The 19,454-nt window shown below is 41.2% G+C and overlaps 2 protein-coding genes across 2 annotated transcripts in view; one reads left to right on the top strand and one right to left on the bottom strand.

Moving 5' to 3' along the window:
- Positions 1-13,044, bottom strand: part of ccr9b (chemokine (C-C motif) receptor 9b) — a 101,131-nt gene extending 88,087 nt beyond the window's left edge. Inside the window, exon 1 of the mRNA XM_070853138.1 lies at positions 13,026-13,044. The gene's annotated coding sequence lies outside the window, so the exon portion shown is untranslated. The remainder of the gene's footprint in view (positions 1-13,025) is intronic.
- tmem108 (transmembrane protein 108) overlaps positions 1-18,420 on the top strand; it is a 42,757-nt gene extending 24,337 nt beyond the window's left edge. Inside the window, exons 2-5 of the mRNA XM_070853136.1 lie at positions 1,489-1,572; positions 13,215-14,507; positions 15,571-15,722; positions 17,793-18,420. Of these exons, the coding sequence (XP_070709237.1) occupies positions 1,533-1,572; positions 13,215-14,507; positions 15,571-15,722; positions 17,793-17,909 (1,602 nt within the window). The 5' untranslated portion in view covers positions 1,489-1,532 and the 3' untranslated portion in view covers positions 17,910-18,420. The remainder of the gene's footprint in view (positions 1-1,488; positions 1,573-13,214; positions 14,508-15,570; positions 15,723-17,792) is intronic.
- Positions 18,421-19,454: the final 1,034 nt, after the last annotated feature.

The raw sequence follows: 19,454 nt of genomic DNA, 5'->3' as shown, positions 1-19,454 counted from the left end.
CAATCACTCGCATTAAATTATGACTGAACCCAGACTATTGTAGTAAAAGCTGTGAGTTAAGAGTGGCACAGCAGCGACCATCTTTGTTTTCATTTTAGAAGCACAAAAATTGTGTGCATTTGTTGTATAAAACATGCCTTGATAGCTAATGCTTTCATTCATTTGATTCTTTATTTATCTGTTGCAATAGAGGAGTGGAGCCAGGAGAACAAATAGAGAATTTACTGCAATGTTGTGCTCATTATTTTTGTGCCTTTGATTTTCCTTTGTTAAGAAGCACACCAGACGTCTATTAAATTTTTCCACATTTTGGTGATGTATTGCTGGCATCAGAAGATATCCCACTGAATATCAATTATGTTCCTCAACACTTTCATCCTTGTGCATTTTCAGCCCATAGTCCCACACTTATCCAACAAAGTTTTCAGAATTTTCAAAATAGTCTTTGCTTGCATAGTTCAGATTTATAGCTCCACATACTGTAGTTTGCAACCATTAAAAGGCTGCCTCAATGGCAGCGATATAAACAGAATGACTCAGATGTTGTGTGTTCCCTCCTCTCAGTCTCCAGAGTGAGGCTGCATTTATGAGAAATAAAGCCTTATGAAAGGATCAGTACCATACTACCCAGCGCCTTTGTTGTCTGTCCCTCTCATCTCACACATCCTGCACCAAAATACAGGTTGCCTGCAACCAGACCCCTCGTCCTGGAGGGCGCAAATCCAATTTCACATGTCACACTCACAAGAGATTATTCATGAAGGTAGGGTGGAGGGTGCACAGGTGTGTGTATGTGTGTGTGTGCGTGCGTGCGTGTGTGTGTGTGTGTGTATATATGTTCGTATACACTTCTTTATAAGAAGTGGATTCTGTGAATGAGTTGTGTGGGCGCATGTGTTGCCCAAGGGCATTTCCAAAAGGGAGGTAAACACACATGCATGCTCTACACAGAGGGTGAAATGAGATGTGTGTGTGTGTGTGTGTGTGTGTGTGTGTGGCCTTTCATTTAACTGAGGGCCATCAGTGAGTCATTCTAAAGAGCACCCTTGGGTGCTTGTCTTGCTGACACACAGGCAGTGGCTGTCTCAGAACAAGGCTTACTGGTCAATGTTTAATGCCCCATAATTGGTTTTACTGACCAGCGCAGCCTGCAGGATGCCAGTGCTGATTTGAAGCCAGGCAGCTGAGGCCGACTGCCACTGCAGTCCTACCTGGTCATTTATTGTGAAATGTTAGCAAGGTGTTATTCATGTTATCCATTCTGAGGGGTGTTGTCTTGCAGTCATTAAGGATTAAACTCTGCACAATCATGTCTGCAATCTTTTTTCCTTTTCTGTGTCTACCCTACATGGACCTGCTCAGACAATATCACAGTAAATCCCACTGATACTTGACCATGACTTGAATGTGATTTTGATATCTGACAGCCGGGTTTCATCTTACGTCTCTGTCTTTTTTTTGCCATCTCTCTCTGTCTCTCTTCACTAGAGAACCATGAGCACTGTGGAGGAGGAGCCGGATCACATGATACCATGAAGACAAGCCTGCAGGTCCTGCGCTGCCAGCTGCTGAGTGAGTGCACCTATGGGGGAGACGAGGGCATCAGCAGGGTTTCTTCAGGGTGCAGACAGGGACCCAGAATGCCAGTAGGCAATGCATATGCAAAGTCAAAATCAAAATATCTCTGTATTTGTTACTATCTTACAAAAATACGAATTTAGCGAAACAGATTGCAAACAGTACATACATTTTTATTAACATGATAACCAAAAATATTTAAGAAAAATGAGAACCATAATTGGTTTACTGTTATTTATTTGTTAGGAGTAAATTCCTAAACATTTTACACAGCAACTAAAAAGAAAATCAGCCAGATGAAAATCGCGCACCTACCAGCATCTCTACTCTCATTAATGAACACTTGTATTACCTATCACAGAAAATCCCAGGTAAAACCTGTCGTACACATTAAACAAACAACATATGGCCTTTTACCTTTGGCAAAGCCAGGCTAGCTGTTTCCTCCTGTTTCCAGTCTTTATGCTAAGCTAAGCTAACCATCTACTGACTGTGTTTTACGCTCTGACTCCCATAAAGAAAACAACAACATGTACAGTGTTTACCAAACTGTAGAACTGATCCATTAATGATGCCTTCCCTAACCACAAATCTGGCTTCTTATTGCTGGAGGCCCTGATGAATGCCTTCAGGGAACATCAAATTGTATGCGTCAGATAATGTACAGACAGTGCTGTATCCCCTTAGTCCTTGTTATAGTTTGAGTCTGTGCTGCTTTAAATTCAAAAGGCAGGATCAAGTCTTTGGGAGTGGATGTACGAAGCTCTGGCAGGCTACCAGCGCAGAATGTCACATGAATATGGAACATGGGGGTCAGACTGGGACCCACCAGGCTCCTGGACGGTTAGCTAAACAGGCTGATGATATCTCGTATGCACCCCCAAGCTCCAACTCAGGGCGGCAGAGCCAAAGGCCGTCTCTGACAAATCTGCTTCAATCCCTCAGAAGTGATAAACTTGGACTGGACTGCTGTGAGCGAAGTGATTTAAGCTGTAGCAGAGGTGGGGCGAGGTCACATTGCAGAGGTTTAATATGGAAAGGGGGAAGCCTGAGTCGCAGCTGCAGACTAGCTTTGTATAGAGTTTATATGAAGGCCATATTTTAGAGCCTCTTTTTTGCGTTTTGTTCAGGTTGATCCAGTCTTTAAAAACAAAGTGGTTGGAGTTGGAGATCTAGGTGCAGCTTAGTTACCTCGGGTACATTGCATCTTTACAGTGTGCAGAGCTCAAAGGCCCACCTGAAATCTCTGTCTCTGTGCAGTACAGAGACATCTCTCTCTGCATCAGCCGACAGATGTGTCTTACATCCTGAGGCTGCAGATAGAAGAGAACTAAGATGGATGATTCCGCATCATGACAGCCGTCAGAGCAGGAAGAGTTTCTCCCTTTTCCTCTACGTGCCGTTTTTCTGTCCCGCTGTTTTCTACCTTTTCTGTCAGTGCTCTCCATGTACTTATGTGATCACGTTGTGATGACATAATACGCCTGAATCAATGGAGAGAACTTTCTTGTTTCTAGCCAATTAGGTTTTTTCTCGCAATTCAGTCTTCAAAGCAAAGGCACACAGAAGGCAATTGCGTTCAAGTTGTGTTTTGAAGTTCTTAAGAAATGAATAACTTGAAAGACCAGCTGGTGTGAAGTACACAAAGCTTGAGTAATCTTTCCAATCTGACTTTGTCTTGTCTTATATGATTAAAGCGTGTTGTTGCAATAGTTTGTGGTCTTTTTAAAGCCGCCAACAACAGTGAAAATGTCGAAACTCTGTGGAAAACATTGGCAATGACTTTAATGGAAGTGAATAACTGCAGGGCTACAATGTAGTGTGCGCCCCAGATTCCACAGGACTTCCTGTTTTACGTGTCTCCTTCCTGTTCGACCCTTCGCCGCTGTCACAGTCACCATAGCTAAATCATTATCCCAGTAAACAGCACAAGGGCTCTTTGTTGTGCTTGTTTTCGCATTCTCTCTCCGCCTGATTCCCAGATAAACACAGCTCTGTTCAAAGCTGCTGTAACCTGACAAACAATTTGTGGAGCATTCAAACAGGAAGCCATTATCCTGTTGCGAAAGCTTTCCCTCTTATCTCAGGCCTCACATCTGTAGCGCTCTCCCCGCTCCGCCTCTCCACCACTCCGCCCATGCAGTCCTCCTCCAGCGGGATGGTTCCAGTGGTCCACAGGACGTGCCCTATCTGTCTGTTTCCCCCCGTGAGACAGGCACTCTACCCAGAATGGCAGACGAACACACCCAGGAGCAAACCAAAGGAATTTGTCTGTTTGTGCTACTGTAAAGATGTCACTCTATTTATACACCCAGGACACATATGTGTCTTTACATGACGATGAATTCATGAAAATCATGAAAACATTGTTTAACCCTTGTATGGTGTTTGGGTTTGTGGACCCGATTTCATCCGTTTTCATGTTCTTTATCAAAAGAAAATTTAGACGATTCATCATTTTTTCAAACTAAGGCCGATGAGTCTGAGTTTGAAAAAATAATTAATCGTATCATTTTGCTCTTGATATAAAAATGAAAACGGGTCCCACAGACCCGAACACCATACAAGGGTTAATAAAGAAACTTGGTATCTTAATCAAGGTTATTTTAGTTAACTAAAACTAAACTAAATACTAAAAAAACATTTTACTTAACTGAAATAAAAAATAATTGAAACAATAAATCTAACTGAAATAGAATAAAGACATACAAGAACTGTCTTTAGTATCAATCTTTATCACAACCACCATGAGGAGGCGTTGGTGCTCATGTTTATTGAGACTGAGGTGTCTATGTGACTGTCAGTCCTGCTCTCACAAAGTGTCGTGTTTGTATTGTGATAAAAACTCTGAACGTCTTAAATCTTAAATCTGCCCCTCACAAATACCCCCCATATCATAATAAAAGAAGCTAACATTGAAACTAATAAAAACTAAACTAAAATGATAAAACAATAAAATGTAACCTCACACGAGCAAATCCACTTTGAAACCAACTGAAATTAAACAGAATTTAAAACAAAAATCATAAATGAAATAAAAATAAAAACGAATTAAAAACAAAAAACCTATAATAACCTTTTACTTGAAGAGAGCGACATTCTTGTAAGATGAGGGCACTCCTAAAACATCACCGAACAGGAAGGAAAAGCGGTTGCTTCCTTTTAGGGTGAAATGGATGATGGGACGTGTTATCGCCTGACTCATCCAGCTTTTATAGCTTCACAGTGACACGAGGAAGAGGAGGATGACCAGCAGTCGTAGTAGTAAGACACACACACCCAGCAGAGGTGAAATGTACTCAGTTTGGAGATATTTGTACTTTACTTCAGTATTTCCATTTTATTCTACTTTTTACTTTGACTCCACTCCCTTTATTAGTTAAGGTTTAGTTGCTTTGCATATTAAGAATATCAATACAAAGTATAATCAACTAATGAATTATAATGTATTATTATAGATACTTGGCAGTATATAAAGTAGTTGAAATCATCATGCTTGCACATAACAGAACAATTTATAACCCAGTAATATGATATATTCATTATTCTGAAATGTGCCATTCGGCATAATGAGTACCTTAACTTTTGGTACTTTAAGTCCATTTAGATGCTAATGCTTTTGTATTTTTACACAAATTACATTTTAAATGTAGAGCTTTTACTTGTGAGTATTTTTAAACTGTGGTATTTACTTAAGTTAAAGATCTGAGTACTTTTTCCACCACTGAGCTCCACAAGTACAAGTGAAGGACCCCCATCCCCCAAATTTAAAATGGTGACCGCAGCACTAATTCAACCTCTTAAAACAAGTGAATAATCGATCAAAGGTCAAGATAAGTGTCCAATTGATCTCAGCTGATCGATTCACGCAGGTTTAGATTTATAAGCCATCTCGTGGCTGGTAATTTTATGTCTGTGTGGAAAAGATAAGACAAATGTCTTACAAATAGAAGTCTTTCAGGTGGGAAATTAGTAGTAGCATTAATAGATGCTGTAGTAATTGCAATAGTACAAGCAGTACTACAGGTAGAAGTATCAGCAACAGAAACTAGTAGTGACAGCTAGTGGTAGGAATAGTGTGTGCAGTAGTATTAATAGTAGAAGTCGTAGCATTAGAAGTGGTAGTGAGGTGAGGAGTGGTAGTAGAAGTGATTCCACTGGTGATATGAGTGATATTAGCACAAATGGTAGAAGAAGTATTTGTAGTAGTAATGGCAGTAGAGATAGGAGTGTTAGTAGCTTGTAGTAGTAATCAAAGTCATAATAGTGGTGGTAGTATTAGTAGTGGTAGTATTAGTAGTGCTGCTAGATGTAGTCATGGAAGTACTGTTAGCAGTTGGACTTGCAGTAGTAGCTAAAGTGATATTAGTAATTATAGTAGTAGTGTTAGTAGTTGTTTTAGAGGTTGCACTTGTGTTGGCAGTTGGGCTCATAGAAGTAATGATATTTGAACTAACAGCTGCAGGACTACAGTACAGACCAGACGTAGTTGCAGTAGTTTTAGGGATAGTAGGAGTTGCAGCAGTATTGTTATTAGTTGTGTGGTGCAGGTAGTGCTGTTAGTTATATTAATGGTGGTATTGGTAGTGATGGTGGCACAGGTAGTAATAGTACTACAGTACTTGTGCTGGTAGTGGTACTAGTTGTAGAAGTGCAGTGGGTCCATTGGAGTCAGTGAGGGCCGATAGCGCTCTGTCCAGGCGTGATAATCCAATCTTAGCAGCAGTTAGTCAGACAGCTCTCCGGTCGGCCTGCTGATAAAAGGTTTTGTCTGGCTGAAGCTGATGGATCTGATCTGTTTCTGTGACGCGCTCTGACGGCACATCAAAGCTTAAAATTTAAGGCTTGGACTACCTTCAACCAAACTCCCCATTTAAGGCTTATGATTTGAGCCTTTATCCTCAAGAGTGAGATATGAATTCAGTCTGTATTAGATAGCAGAGCCGTGGTGTGTGTGCGCCGGTATGATGTGATAAAGGCTCATTGGTATTCTGATGAACACTGCAGATAAAGCCTTCTCCATTTGCCCCGAGGGATTTGGGGAGAAGCCCACTGAGGTTTGTCCACTACAGTGAAGTGGTTGTGATTACCATAAACAAGGCTAAATGTGATCCGAGGAGGGCTTGCTGGGTGGTGAGGAGGACATACTTAATTATTGGGTATGTTTCAATGCCCTGGGGTGTATAAACTAGCAGTTATGTATGTTTATCCCATTGGATAATGAGGTGGACATACAGTAATTCCCTCTAGTTCTTGAACATTTACATCTAAGTTAATAATTGTATCCAGAACAACATACAAAGAGGATGTAGGCAGAGGGTCTGTGTCTTTCTTAAGAGCATTTTGGCATGGCTATTGATAAGCATATACTGATTTGTATTTATTATTCATCTTCAATATAGTCAAGCACATCCACATCCACATTACAGCTGCCAGAAAACTGAAGGTGGAAACTGACAAATATCTTCAATATATTTTAAAAAGAAATGTTTTGATTGCAAAACATCCCAAGGCTTTGTCAGAAACCTTAACATTTTAATCAGGGTCACAGTTACTGTTGAGGACACAGAGGTCATGTTCTCTTAATGTTTCTGGATATTTGGATGTTGTGGCAACCTGGGGATGGTTAACCTTATTCTGTGAAACGCCTACTGTGGGGCCATTCAATGATTAAATATAGGAATGATTCAGTATTTCTCTACTAGAGTTTTATTCCTGATTTTAGAAGAGAAGAGAAGGTCTCTGAACCATTTCGACCTTCATGTTGAAAAACAGAATTTGCAGAAACTATATATGAATAGTTAACCACAAAAACGAAATATGACATTTCTAAAAAGAAATGTTAAATGTGATTTCTCTGTGGGGTTTTGGTGTGATTCCTAAATTCAAAAGTATTAAAAGTATTTGAAGAATCGCAGTGGATCTTAATCTGCTCTTTAGAGGAACCAGCTGCTGTTTGGGATGGAAAGTTACCAGAATTGTTCATAAATCAAGATATTACTTAGTTGATGCAAGTAAAGATGTCATACAGGACATCATTATGCTATCAGGCATTTAATCTTAATGCAGGTTTTACCGTTGTGCTGCGGTTTCAGTCAGTTCTTCATGTGACCTTGGCCACTCTCTCTTCCGATGTATGCATTTTGCTCCCAATACATACAGTCCCTCCTTCATTCCCCGTCATGCTGCCTGAGCAGGGAGATGACAGAGCAGTTACAGCTCAGAAGTAGAGCCTGACGAGCTTTATTGATGGATGATTTTGCAGCTCCTGTTTTTGGCTTCCTGTAGAGCCACCAATTCGAATAGTGCCACTGTCAGCTGCCCACAGATGATGCGACACAACCAGCCTGGCTTTATTGTCGGCGTGCATTCAAGCCATATCATTCTCTATTGCACGTAGGCATGAGGTGACCCCTGGAAAGAAGACAAATATCCCACCCTTCACAGCAAATAGCCCCCCCCCACACACACACACACATCCACCCTTCCTCAGGCTAGTGCATAAGCATTGATAGCTTGCATACCGCACACTAAGTGCTCCAGTATGATTGATTAGGCTGGGAGACTCATGATGTATGTGCCGGAACGATATTGTTCTTCTGGACTTGAGTCCTAGCTTATGATTGAATCCATGGCAAACATTTAATACAGAATTTCATCAGCAGGAATAAATGTTTTTTATTTCACCAGTGTAACTTTAGATTCAGTGACGGCCGCTCTGGCCCCTGTCCCCTGACATTGACTCTAATAATGAATGATTGGTGGGACAAAGCCTGCATCGGATCAGTGCGCAGGAACCTGCTTTGCAACATGATTTATTGATGTCCCTGATGGCATCAATTGAGGACTTCAACGAATGTCACCGGCTTCCTATGCATTCAAAGGAGCCCTAATTCAGCAGGTTTTCCTGCATAAATTGCCCCTCCCTCCATACATCCTGAGCTCAGTTTATGGAAAACAGGTTGACACCATTAGTCAAACAAATGGGGGCATAATCTCGCCGTAATTTTACGTGGCCGTTGTTTGTCGCCGTGTGCTATTCTGAGGTGATCAGCTGGGTGATATAGATAGTGAGGGCAACAGGTTTGTGTGAATGATAACAGTGCAGGCTATGTGTCACCCTCCAGTCCTATAAAACATGTAGTAGAAGGACAAGGACAGCGACCCTCAATTCAATGTCACCATTGAAATTTAACACAACTTGGCTGTTTTTATGTCTTCTTGTGAGGAAATATTCAGAGAATTCCTGACCGCCTCCTCTTTTGCATCATCACTACTGAAAATTGACTCTCTTTGTGGGTGTTTTTTGTGCTGAGTGGACGAGTGATGGTGAGCGAGACAAATGTTTTTGAAAAGTGCCTCGTATGTTCTCCCATTTCACACACACATTAATTTCCTTTAAATGTCCCTTCTGGTCCTTGGTCTAATGTGTCTAATCCAACCTTTTTGCTTTTGTTCATGTCTTATCACTAATACACCACCTACACATCTCCCTCTCTCACTGCCCACTACACCTCTGGCCTCCTCTTTGCACATTGTCCCACCCTGTCCGACCTCGCTATTCTTCCCCCTTTCCATCCAATTTTCTCATGTTCTTCCCAGTGCTTCAACTCAATAATGGATGTTCATAAAGCTCAATTCACTTTTCGAGCCTTTTCAATCATTTCTCTTGTTAATACACTCACTGTGCCTGCTTCTCTGCTGCATGTCTTTGTAGAGGCAGGGCTTGGCTCTCTGTCTGCGTTCACCCTGCTTACACTCTCACTCCATCAGCCAGACGCCCAACCGCTTTGACAAATTACACCCATTTACCTCAGTGTGCAACTCAGTGCATGTGTAAACCACACGGATGCACATGTAATCCCTGCACACATGCAGAAATTCAGCAATATTATATATATTATATTGGCCAAAATAGACCTTCTTCTATGCAGCATCTACTCCGTCTCCATGTTCCATTCATTGTTTTGTTTTTTTAAATTTGCCCAGTAAGGCTAATCCAAGAGTTACATTGCTGACAGTTTTTTTTCTCCATCGACCACTTTGTTATCTGCACTGTAATTTTTTCAGTGTTCCTTTCTCACTCTAACCAGCTGGCTAGCTCTTGGCAGAGCTTCCAAGACTAAACACAGAAAAGTGTGTGATGATGTTAGCATTTTAAAAAGCATTAGCATGTATGAAGTAGCTGCTGTGTGCTAAAACTAAAGTATTCTCCATCTTTCTGGGTAACCCAGGTTGAGAACCACTGGTTGAAGGCACTAAAACACATATTGATCTCCTCATAAGCTCTAAGTCACACATGTTGCACCCCTCGCATGCACGTGCAGCTCACCCACAAGCCACTTGGTAAACTGTGTGCCTTGTTATTATGACCCTTGATAATGAGGAGGGCTTCCTACTGAAGTCACACAAGGAGTCTTACTCAAAAACTTCCAAGTAATAAATCTCAGAACTCGTCACAGCATCTGAGGCAGAATCTAAAGGCCAGTGTTATCCTCGCTATGTATTCAGCACTAATGAATATCTGGGCAGTCAGATGTCTGAGTGCAAGCTTTCTTAAAAGGCAGATACTCCCCTTGAACATTTTAGATGCAGTCTTCAATAAAATATGATTTGATTAAACTGCAAAGTCCCAAATGAATATTAATCTCTAAGTTGGTTACAGATCAGGGTGCAACCACAAGTCTCTGATCAGCCAGACAAATCAGAAGAATGTGTTCCTGTTTATGTGTGTGCCAGAGCGTTTAGTTTGCCCATCTCAGACATCATTTTTTTTATACAGGGAGTCAAGGCTGTATTTTTTATTCATAGCTATTCAAAGGGTTGGCATGCCAGGTTTTGAGGTTTTGAGGTATTTGTCATAATAATGCTTTTATGTGTTATTCAGGTTTACTCTTTTGTCTTGTTGTCTCCCTTTGTGTTTGTATTCTTGCACCTTCTTCAGTGTAGAATAATTTGTGAAACTTAATGTCTTGTGAGCATCTCAAAGGCCCTTATACTTTAAATCCGTCCTAATGTGACCACTCTTCACGTTTTGATGATCAACAATAGCCTGAATACTTAAGCCTTGATAGGTTGGGTTTGTCTGTGTTCCATTTCCCTGCCTAAAGGATCATCTTAGGAAAGATGAGCAGTCATAAATCAAGGATGGCCATGTGCGTTATCTCCTCAAATATGGGTCTGGAGTGGGCTCCGTGGATTAGAGACGTGACAGGCTTGGTTAATGGAAGACAAGGCCTGGACCCTCAATCCTGCTAGTCTGTGTGATTGAGTGTGGAGGAATATGATTAATGATTCAGTGGCTGAGTTTAAATAGTCAGTGCTTTGGAGTTCTACTGTGGTGTATTTTAAATCCTTTGGTGAACAAAGAGGAAAGAGGATGGAGACGCTTTCTGTGGCAAAGAAATTTGAGATTACTGTTGCCTGGGCTTTTTTTTTTTAATTCATCATTTTCTTAAAGAATCTGTCCCTTCCTTCCCATTTTCTTTCTACATGTTCAACATTTCTTTTGTCACCTCTTCTCCAATCTCCTCCTACCCCAGTTCTTCATAGTTACTGGGGTAGCGCCATTTCAAAACAATATCGTCCAAATCATTATCCTGAACTCTCCTCAAAGCACCTCATGAATACCATGTATGTCTATATATTAAAATATTTTTTATAAGGTTTTTGACAATAGATATTTATTGTGGCATTTATGCTTTCTCTTAAATGGCTTTACAAAAGCATTTTTTGTAATCTGACTTGCCAGTCCAGTAAATTACTCTGGATCTGTATCATTAAAGGATAAGGCTGGCTATTGTATGTTTTTCTTATTGTCAACAAATCCAATGAAAAGATCAAAACCAACAATCCTGCTAAAATGTTTGTGTATCCAAATCCTGAGCTTATTCCTCTGTGCCACAGAGCTCCATTGTTGTCCAAAAGATATTAAAAGCACACCAGTGAGCCACACTGTTGACACGTTCCTTTTATTACCACCATCTCACACGCTGCAGTTTAATTTTGTTCACTCCCACATAAACCGTCCCACAGCCCACACAGTGTAGCACCAGATATGTATGACTCCACAGCTGAAAATAGTCCCCAGTGAATGCACCATTTCTTCTTGTTTGATAAAAGTTTGCTAAAAGCTACGGTGCCCAGCTGTTTATTTATATATATATATATATAAATTATTGAGACTTTTTGATTTACATATTCAGTAGGAATAACTAGTTTTGGGGCTGAGTGCCACAGATAGGTTTCAGAAGTCAGAGACTATTGAGAGACAACCCAACACACTGTTGATTTTGGTCAGAAAAAATCTGAAAAATATAGAACATCTCCAGCCCTATCCCTCTATTAATTACACAATATTGGTTTAGGATGTATGGAAATAAAAGACAAACACAAATGTGACAAATGTCTCAAAATAACCAAGGAACTTGTAGTATTCTCACACCGTCTTCAATTCAACATCTTGTGGCAAAAACATGCTATATGACCTCATTCAGAGGAGAATTTAAATTATGTTAGCTTTGCATTAATGCATGTTCTGTTCTCAGCTGGATTCATGGAAACAGCCCGGTGGGAGCTCTGCTAATGTGTCGCATTCGCTGCATTTAACAATGTCAATAAGGAATAGAGGGGAGGGAGCAAAGGGGAAATTAATAAGCCTTTGCACGTTCCTCCCTCTATGACTTTCTTGCTGTCTGGATAACATAATAGGACCAATATTCCCCACAGGCACCTGCTAATGACTTGTCACTACACATCCTCCTTATGGGACTGAGCTCGAGAAAGTGAATCTGTCAGGCACTCTGAGATCGTTTCAGCATGTTAAGTGGACTATTTTGATGCTGTGATCTATTTATCTCTGTTCACTGCAAAAGTATCTTTATTCATCATTCTGTGTAGTGTTGAGAATGAAGGAAGTAACAATTTCATCAACTGTGAATGCATTTTTATTTCACAATTTGTTTCAGAAAATGCATTTGTTCAGTTTACTGACATGTTCTTGGCTACACTGGATCTTATGGGCATTTTAATTCAAAGCACTAAAAATTATCAAAGCTATTTAAACTATGTAGAAAATTTATGAATATAAATAATTCTATTTTGACTTGTGGAAAAGAGGACAAGATTTAACTGAATGTTATACAATTGAATGACATTTTTCAGTGTTATCTTGAGATGAAAACAAAATAATTGCTTGTTATTTTATTACCGCAGCGCAGAGTTAGCTCTGCAAAACACCTTTGTTTGAACTCTGCGTCTAGTGACAGAGGCATCCTCCCAGTCCTAGCTGCCAGCTTGTACATGCACAGTGGAACTCCTCTAGTGAATAATGTAGTTAATAAAGCACCCTACTTAAACTAGGTGAGTGACAAACACAGCGGTTCAGTAGATTAAAGGCTGAGGAGCATAATGAATGCAAGACAAGGCTACACGTCTCCTCTGAACACCTGACTAGTCAGTTTCAGCTGCCGGGCTGCACTCTCTTCTCGCTTTGCATTGCAAGATCCTTGAGAAAAATGATGTATAAGCAGACAGACATGCTGAAGATACACACTTACAGCGAGGCTCGTGGAGCTAAAACAATATTCTACATCACTTATGTGCTTATCATCAGCGTTATCTCTTTTTCTCTGTAGGTGTTCTAGCATTCCTAGCACTGCCAGTGGGACTGGTGTCATCAGCACAGGAGCTGTACCCCAGCCAGACATCCCAGGACTCTGTCTCCATGGCAGCCGCCCACAGCAGCCCCCTGTCTGCCCCCAAACATCCCCCGCTGGACTTGTATCACGAAGGCTCCAGTAGTGGCGAGTGGTCATCCAAAGGAGGCGCTCAACCTTTAAACATCATCCTCTCTACTGTCATCCTCCACCCTTCGGCCTTGCTTCACACAACCCAAACTTCCAGCCTGGCTCATGACAGCCCTCCCATTCATGACACAAATACTGTAACCCCAAACACTGTGAGCACTAAAAGTAATGTGCATCAGCCCCTGGAGCAAAGCTCTGATACTGTAAACCAAGGCCACATGCACAATTTGGTCAGGGTACCTCAAGTCTATAACCTAGATACTGTCAGCACTAACCAGGCCAGCACTAAATCTCCCAGCACAGTGGACCCAAATATAGATGTGGAATCTACAGCCAGAGGGGCTCTAAACCCCCTGGCTCTCATGTCCAGCCCTGGATCAGACAGAGGAGATACACTCGCTGCACAACATGTAGACCTTCAGAAGTTGAGCGTGGAGGAACCTTCTGACCCTGGCCAGCACTATGTTCCAGATCCTGAGCGCTCCTCCTTGACCTCCCTTTCCCCGTCATCAGTGGCTGCTGACCCTGCACTAGGCCTGAAACTCAGGGAGCATGGTGCACACCACGCCATCACCCTGAGGGAGGTGCATGGAGTGAACGAGCCCCCTACTGATGAACTGGTGTTAGAGCCGAAGATAGGGCCCATCACCCCAGTCGGAAGCCCACCAGAGAATCTAACATCCACCACGTCCACTCCAGCTCTGTCCACTGAGCCCAGCCTCAAGACACAGAAGCAATCAACAACAATCACCCCAAGCAACCACACTACATCCAACGAGACCACCACCGAGGAGATTCATGATCAGGTTGTTCAAGGTAACGGCACAGACAGTGCCCCTCTGGGACACTGGTTGGGGAATGTAACTGCATATGGAGGCCTGCTCTCCAACAGCAGCTCCATCGAGGAGGCGCCTGCTCAGGGGAACAGCTCGGTGCCCCCCTCCGCAGACACTGGGAGCTTCCTGAACAGACAGGTGCCTGCCACTACCCAGGACCCCTGGACGCCCGGCAACAGCTCAGGCCCAACTGTTGACTCCCCGCCATCCCGCATGACCATCTGCTTGAGCAGGATGGACATTGTGTGGATCGTGCTGGCCATCAGTGTGCCGGTGTCCTCGTGTTGTAAGTAATGTGGGAGCAGCTTGAATTTAATGTATGTAAAAAATGGCAGATTACTGTAGAGTCTGACTGCCCTTGACTTTAAATCTATTAATGTTACTATCATACAAAAAATAAAACATTTAATTAGAGTAATTAATTAATTAGAAAAATATGCCACTCTCATGTCCATACAGTAGATATGAAGCCAGCAGCAGGTTAGCTTAGCTTAGCATAAAGACTGGAAACAGGGGGAAACAGCTAGCCTGGCTCAGTATGAAGGTAACAAAATCCAGGAACCCTGCCAATAAAAAGTCCAGCCCATGACCCAAAGTAAAATCACAACTTGTTTTTGTACTTTGGTGTGAAGAACGGGTTACAAAGAAGGTATTAATTAGTGAGCTTTGGAGGCACTAATAGATGGATTTTGTTACTTTTGAAAGAGCCAGGCTGTATCGCCTTGCTTTTAAATCTCAGGAAGAAAGCAAAGTATTTTCCAAAATATCAAACTATTCCTTTAGCGAAACCTTCACTCTAAGTCACAGTAGAGTTATTTTGTAATGAAATATTAGGGTTAGTTAATGTATGCATTTCTGGCCCTTACTTTTCTTTCACTTTCCTGGTTTACACTTATCTTGGTACATTAAATTGGAGAGAGGTCTATCACATCATAACAGCAAGGGAGGGAGAGTTTCTTTCATCAAGAAGAGTTGTACCTTAGGCAAAACACAATATTTGCATTTTGGTCTGCTGGAGATGGATAAGTCTGGATTTCTTCCCCTTTGATAGTAAATTATTGTCTTGTATGATTCCTTAAAATGACCCGTCCCAAGAGACTGGCAGGTTTGGTGTTTTAGATTTAGCTCAGAATTACTACAAGGCACCAGTAGCCATTTCAAACAGTATGTTAAGGTGGATTCTTTTCCATTCAACCATATTCTTCTCCCGACAGTGGCATGTTGTCATGAAACATGGCAGCCGCTACCTGAGCACCTAGTGTGGGCGCTTTCAGCGGCTATTTGCAGCAGCAGCTCTTCCAGTCTCTGAACTAACCGTCGTTTTCCTCTCCTGTCTCCTCCTGCTCTAGCTGTGCTTTTGACTGTGTGCTGTATGAGGAGGAAGAAGAAGTCGTCAAGTCAGGAGAACAACCTCAGCTACTGGAACAACGCCATCACCATGGACTACTTCAGCAGGCACGCTGTGGAGCTGCCCAGAGAGATACACACTCTGGAGAGTGAGGTACAAAGTACTGGCACACTGACTCTATTAGTGTACAGCAGTGCACACAGAAGTGGAGGGACATTTACTTGATGTTTCACTATCAGTCAGCAGAATGGTTTTAATGAGTATGGAAACAACAAGACGATCCATGTCCAATCTCTCCCGTCAGCAAGCCTGGAGCCTGCTGAAGTGCACTTGAGCATGACACTGTATTACTACAATTTATAGGGATGCTATTTGGAACAAGCAAAAAGAAAATTTCCCTGTAGAGTATCTGCTTGTTAGTTTTTCACATCTTGTAAATTAATTTTAAAGTATTTTAGTGTCAGTGTATCAGTATGCTGGTATACTGTTATCATGAGCGCATATCAGTGCATTTTGGTGTTTAAAATCTTGCTGCTGAATTCTAAAATATGTTATTAACATATCATCTCTTCAGTTTAATTTAAGTATAGTTTCCATACCTACCAATTTAGACACTGAAGTTGTGTCCTTTGTAATATTTCTGGGTATATGAGGGGTTTTGACACAAAGGGGTGCTTTCATTATGTGATTCCACACAAGGTACACACTGTTTACATTGAATGTTTTAACATTTTAGTGTTTGCTGCAAAAAAAAACGTAAGTTATTTAGTATTGCACCCTAGAATTACACGCCAGTCAGTGTAGAGAAGGCTTTAAAAGAATATTTATAACATTATGCAAGGTGGCAAAAATTACAGAAAATTTAAAAGAGCATTTACACGAATAAATGAGAAATTCTGTGTTATTTTTTAATACTAAATTATCCAGAGTTTGGTTGGTGGCTGGTCAAACATGTCTTAAGCAGGTGGTTTTCTACAGTGGAAATTTGGACTCGTGACTTCAGTATTTCAAAAATCCTGCCTTTAGCCCTGGTGGTGATTATAGATTAGAATAACAGATTATTAGTGAGGTCTTTCAAGAATATTCTGCTGAAAATACAGCCTTTAAATCTCCTGCGCCTATGTATTGTGCACTGTTTGCAGTACATATTGTCATGATTTTTGAGACTGCGTTCCTGTTTGATATTCAGTCACTAAACCACAGAACATGTAGCCTTCTATAGAGGAAGAATATATCTATAGTAGCAAAAGTAACAACATATTATTTGGATTAACTGCATTAGTTTGTGCAAAATATGAGACGTTAGTGCATTTGCAGCGCCATCTGGTGGTATGTGTCATATATAACATCATTTTTCCTAGTTATTTTGTTTGTACCTGCGGTCCACCTCCTCTTCTTCTTCATATCATTTTGGTCGAGCATTGCTTTGTTCTGTTTGCATGTTTTTTGTCATCTTCTCTCCAATGACCATTTCACCGTGTGTCTCCTTTCTTTTATTCCACCTCCATTGCTCAATTTGCATTCCTTTGCCACCTGTGGGGGCGTCAGGAGAGGGAAGCTGAGGTCGGATCATGTGTGGGATGCCCCTGGTGACACCCAGGTGTTGTTTTCCCCTGCTTTACCTGTCTCTGTAGAGCAGCCGCCTCATAGCTTCCCTGGTGCTGTAGGTAAATGCCAGTGCTCTGGGAGAAATGACCGTAAACCTAAATGACTGTTAGTTTGATTTGATTGGAGCGTGCTGATGAAACGGCCTGATTCCTGCTGTAAGACAAATCATTTTGTTTTTCACACCTCTCTCCTCTAGCACTGCCTTATTGCTGCTGACTCACCATCAACAACCATTTCTACATCACTCCCCCACTACATTAAGTCCCCCTGTTGCCTTCTTTCTTCTGACTCAGCCCTCCCTTTTGTCTCTCCGCTCGTGAAGCTTTTTACATTTTCCCCGCCGCCTCCCTTTGTATCTCTGCTCATCTAGCTTTGTCAAATATCTTTATTCACCATCTCCTTAAAAGCCCCAGGGTGCACCAAGCCCATATTTTATTTCGTTCGCTTCCACACTAGATTGTCTGACTCTGCCCATTGCCTGTAGAGTGACTTAGTGATACAGTAGACTGCAGTGTGTGTGTTTATGGTGAGCCCCGAAGCGTGAATCATGCGTCACAGCTATTGTGGAACAGTTACCCTCTCGCACTAAATTTTTTCATGCATGTGCATTCACAGGAGCAGGACACCTGTCTCCCCCCTAATGGAGACTACAGCGGCAGCAGTGTGGTCCTGGTTAACCCTTTCTGCCGGGAGACCCTCTTCATCAACAGAGACAAAGCTTCTGCCATCTAGAGACAAAGAAAGAAAGACACTGTTGGATTCTCCTCTTCTACTCCCCCTGCTGTTGTTGTCTATTTTATATATGTGGTAACTATTCAGAGACTTTGACTTTATACTGTATATGACAAACACAAAGAGCAACCTGAAAGAAGAGTGATGTAAACACTATTTACTATGAGAATGCACCCGCATATTTTTCTGATGTACATTTTCTACAAAAGGCTTAATTGTGATAAAAGGTTTTTATTGTCTTTATAAAATACAGAGTATATGTGGTTTTGTTTCATTAGAGTGGCTTCATGGTGGATGTTGCCACATGAAATCTGCTTTAGAGAGAGAGAGAGAGAGAGAGAGAGAGAGAGAGAGAGAGAGAGAGAGATGTGCTATGAAAACATTAAAGCTGTTCTTTGTTATTTTATTTTTCCTTTAAAATCAATCCCAAAATACTTATAGCCTGTTGAACTTGAATATAGCACCTACGTATTTGGGGGGGGGGGACAGAGATTTGTGGCTGTTACTGAGATCAGGGCCTATATTTATCAAACTGACACATTCTTCTTTCACAATTCTTCAAAAAGCAAATTTAGGAATTAAGTTATGTAAGTTATTTAATAAAAGTAAAGAATAAGACATTCATCAATCAACCTTCTACTTACAGAAAAGTGTAAGAGTAGCTTTTAGGAGCAGCTGCTGTGCTCTGCTGTACATCTGCCCTATTTTCATAGGTTTTTTTTCTTTCTTTTTTTCTTAAATCCTCACATTTTATTCAGTTATGTCTTCAGTTGCAATGAAAATGTGAACTTAACAATTTAAAAAAATCTATTTATAATACATGATCAGTAATGATACATTTTATAATGGATTATGTGAGTTAAATAAACTAAAACCTAGAGAAACTTAAACATGATATAACAGCAGAATAGATCAGGACCAAGTCAGAAAACAAACATTTAAAGCAACAATGTGAAAACAATGTCACAATGTGACTGGTCCTCATAGTGATGAACCTGCACAGAATCATCACCTGACTCTGCTGCTCCCCTCAGCTTTATAATGCGTTTCAGCTCATTGTTTAGCTGTCTGGCCTCAACTTTACTGTTTGTGGTTCACTCTCACCGCTTGTTTCCAGCCACAGTGGCCAGCTGTTTTCACTGAAAAAGCTCTGATAGTGGAACATTTTTCTTGGGGGTTTGTGCCAAAAACAGAGCGAAAAGACAGAAAAACCCTCAAAGAGTGAGACTTTCACTAAGTGAGCAGAAACAAGACTGCAATTTAATGATAATGTTGCTCTATAATTGCTGGGTGTGTAAATAAGCAACTGTTCCCTAACAAGTTCACCATGGAAAGTGAAGAGCTGTCAGCGCTGTGCTCACAACATGTTTCTGCTGCCTCAATTGGCCAAAAAAAATCAGTTATTGTGGGTTTAAAGCAGTTTCAAAAAGGTTATTTACATATACATCACATACATGTATTGTGTGTCATGTACTATGTGTATGTGGCACATTTATATATGTGCAAACTGGAGGAGGAAATAAATTCTGCTGCTGGTAGACAAGG

This window comes from Pempheris klunzingeri, chromosome 21, assembly GCF_042242105.1.
Source record: "Pempheris klunzingeri isolate RE-2024b chromosome 21, fPemKlu1.hap1, whole genome shotgun sequence".
Lineage (NCBI taxonomy): Eukaryota > Metazoa > Chordata > Actinopteri > Acropomatiformes > Pempheridae > Pempheris > Pempheris klunzingeri.
This window is presented reverse-complemented; position numbering and strand designations above follow the sequence as displayed.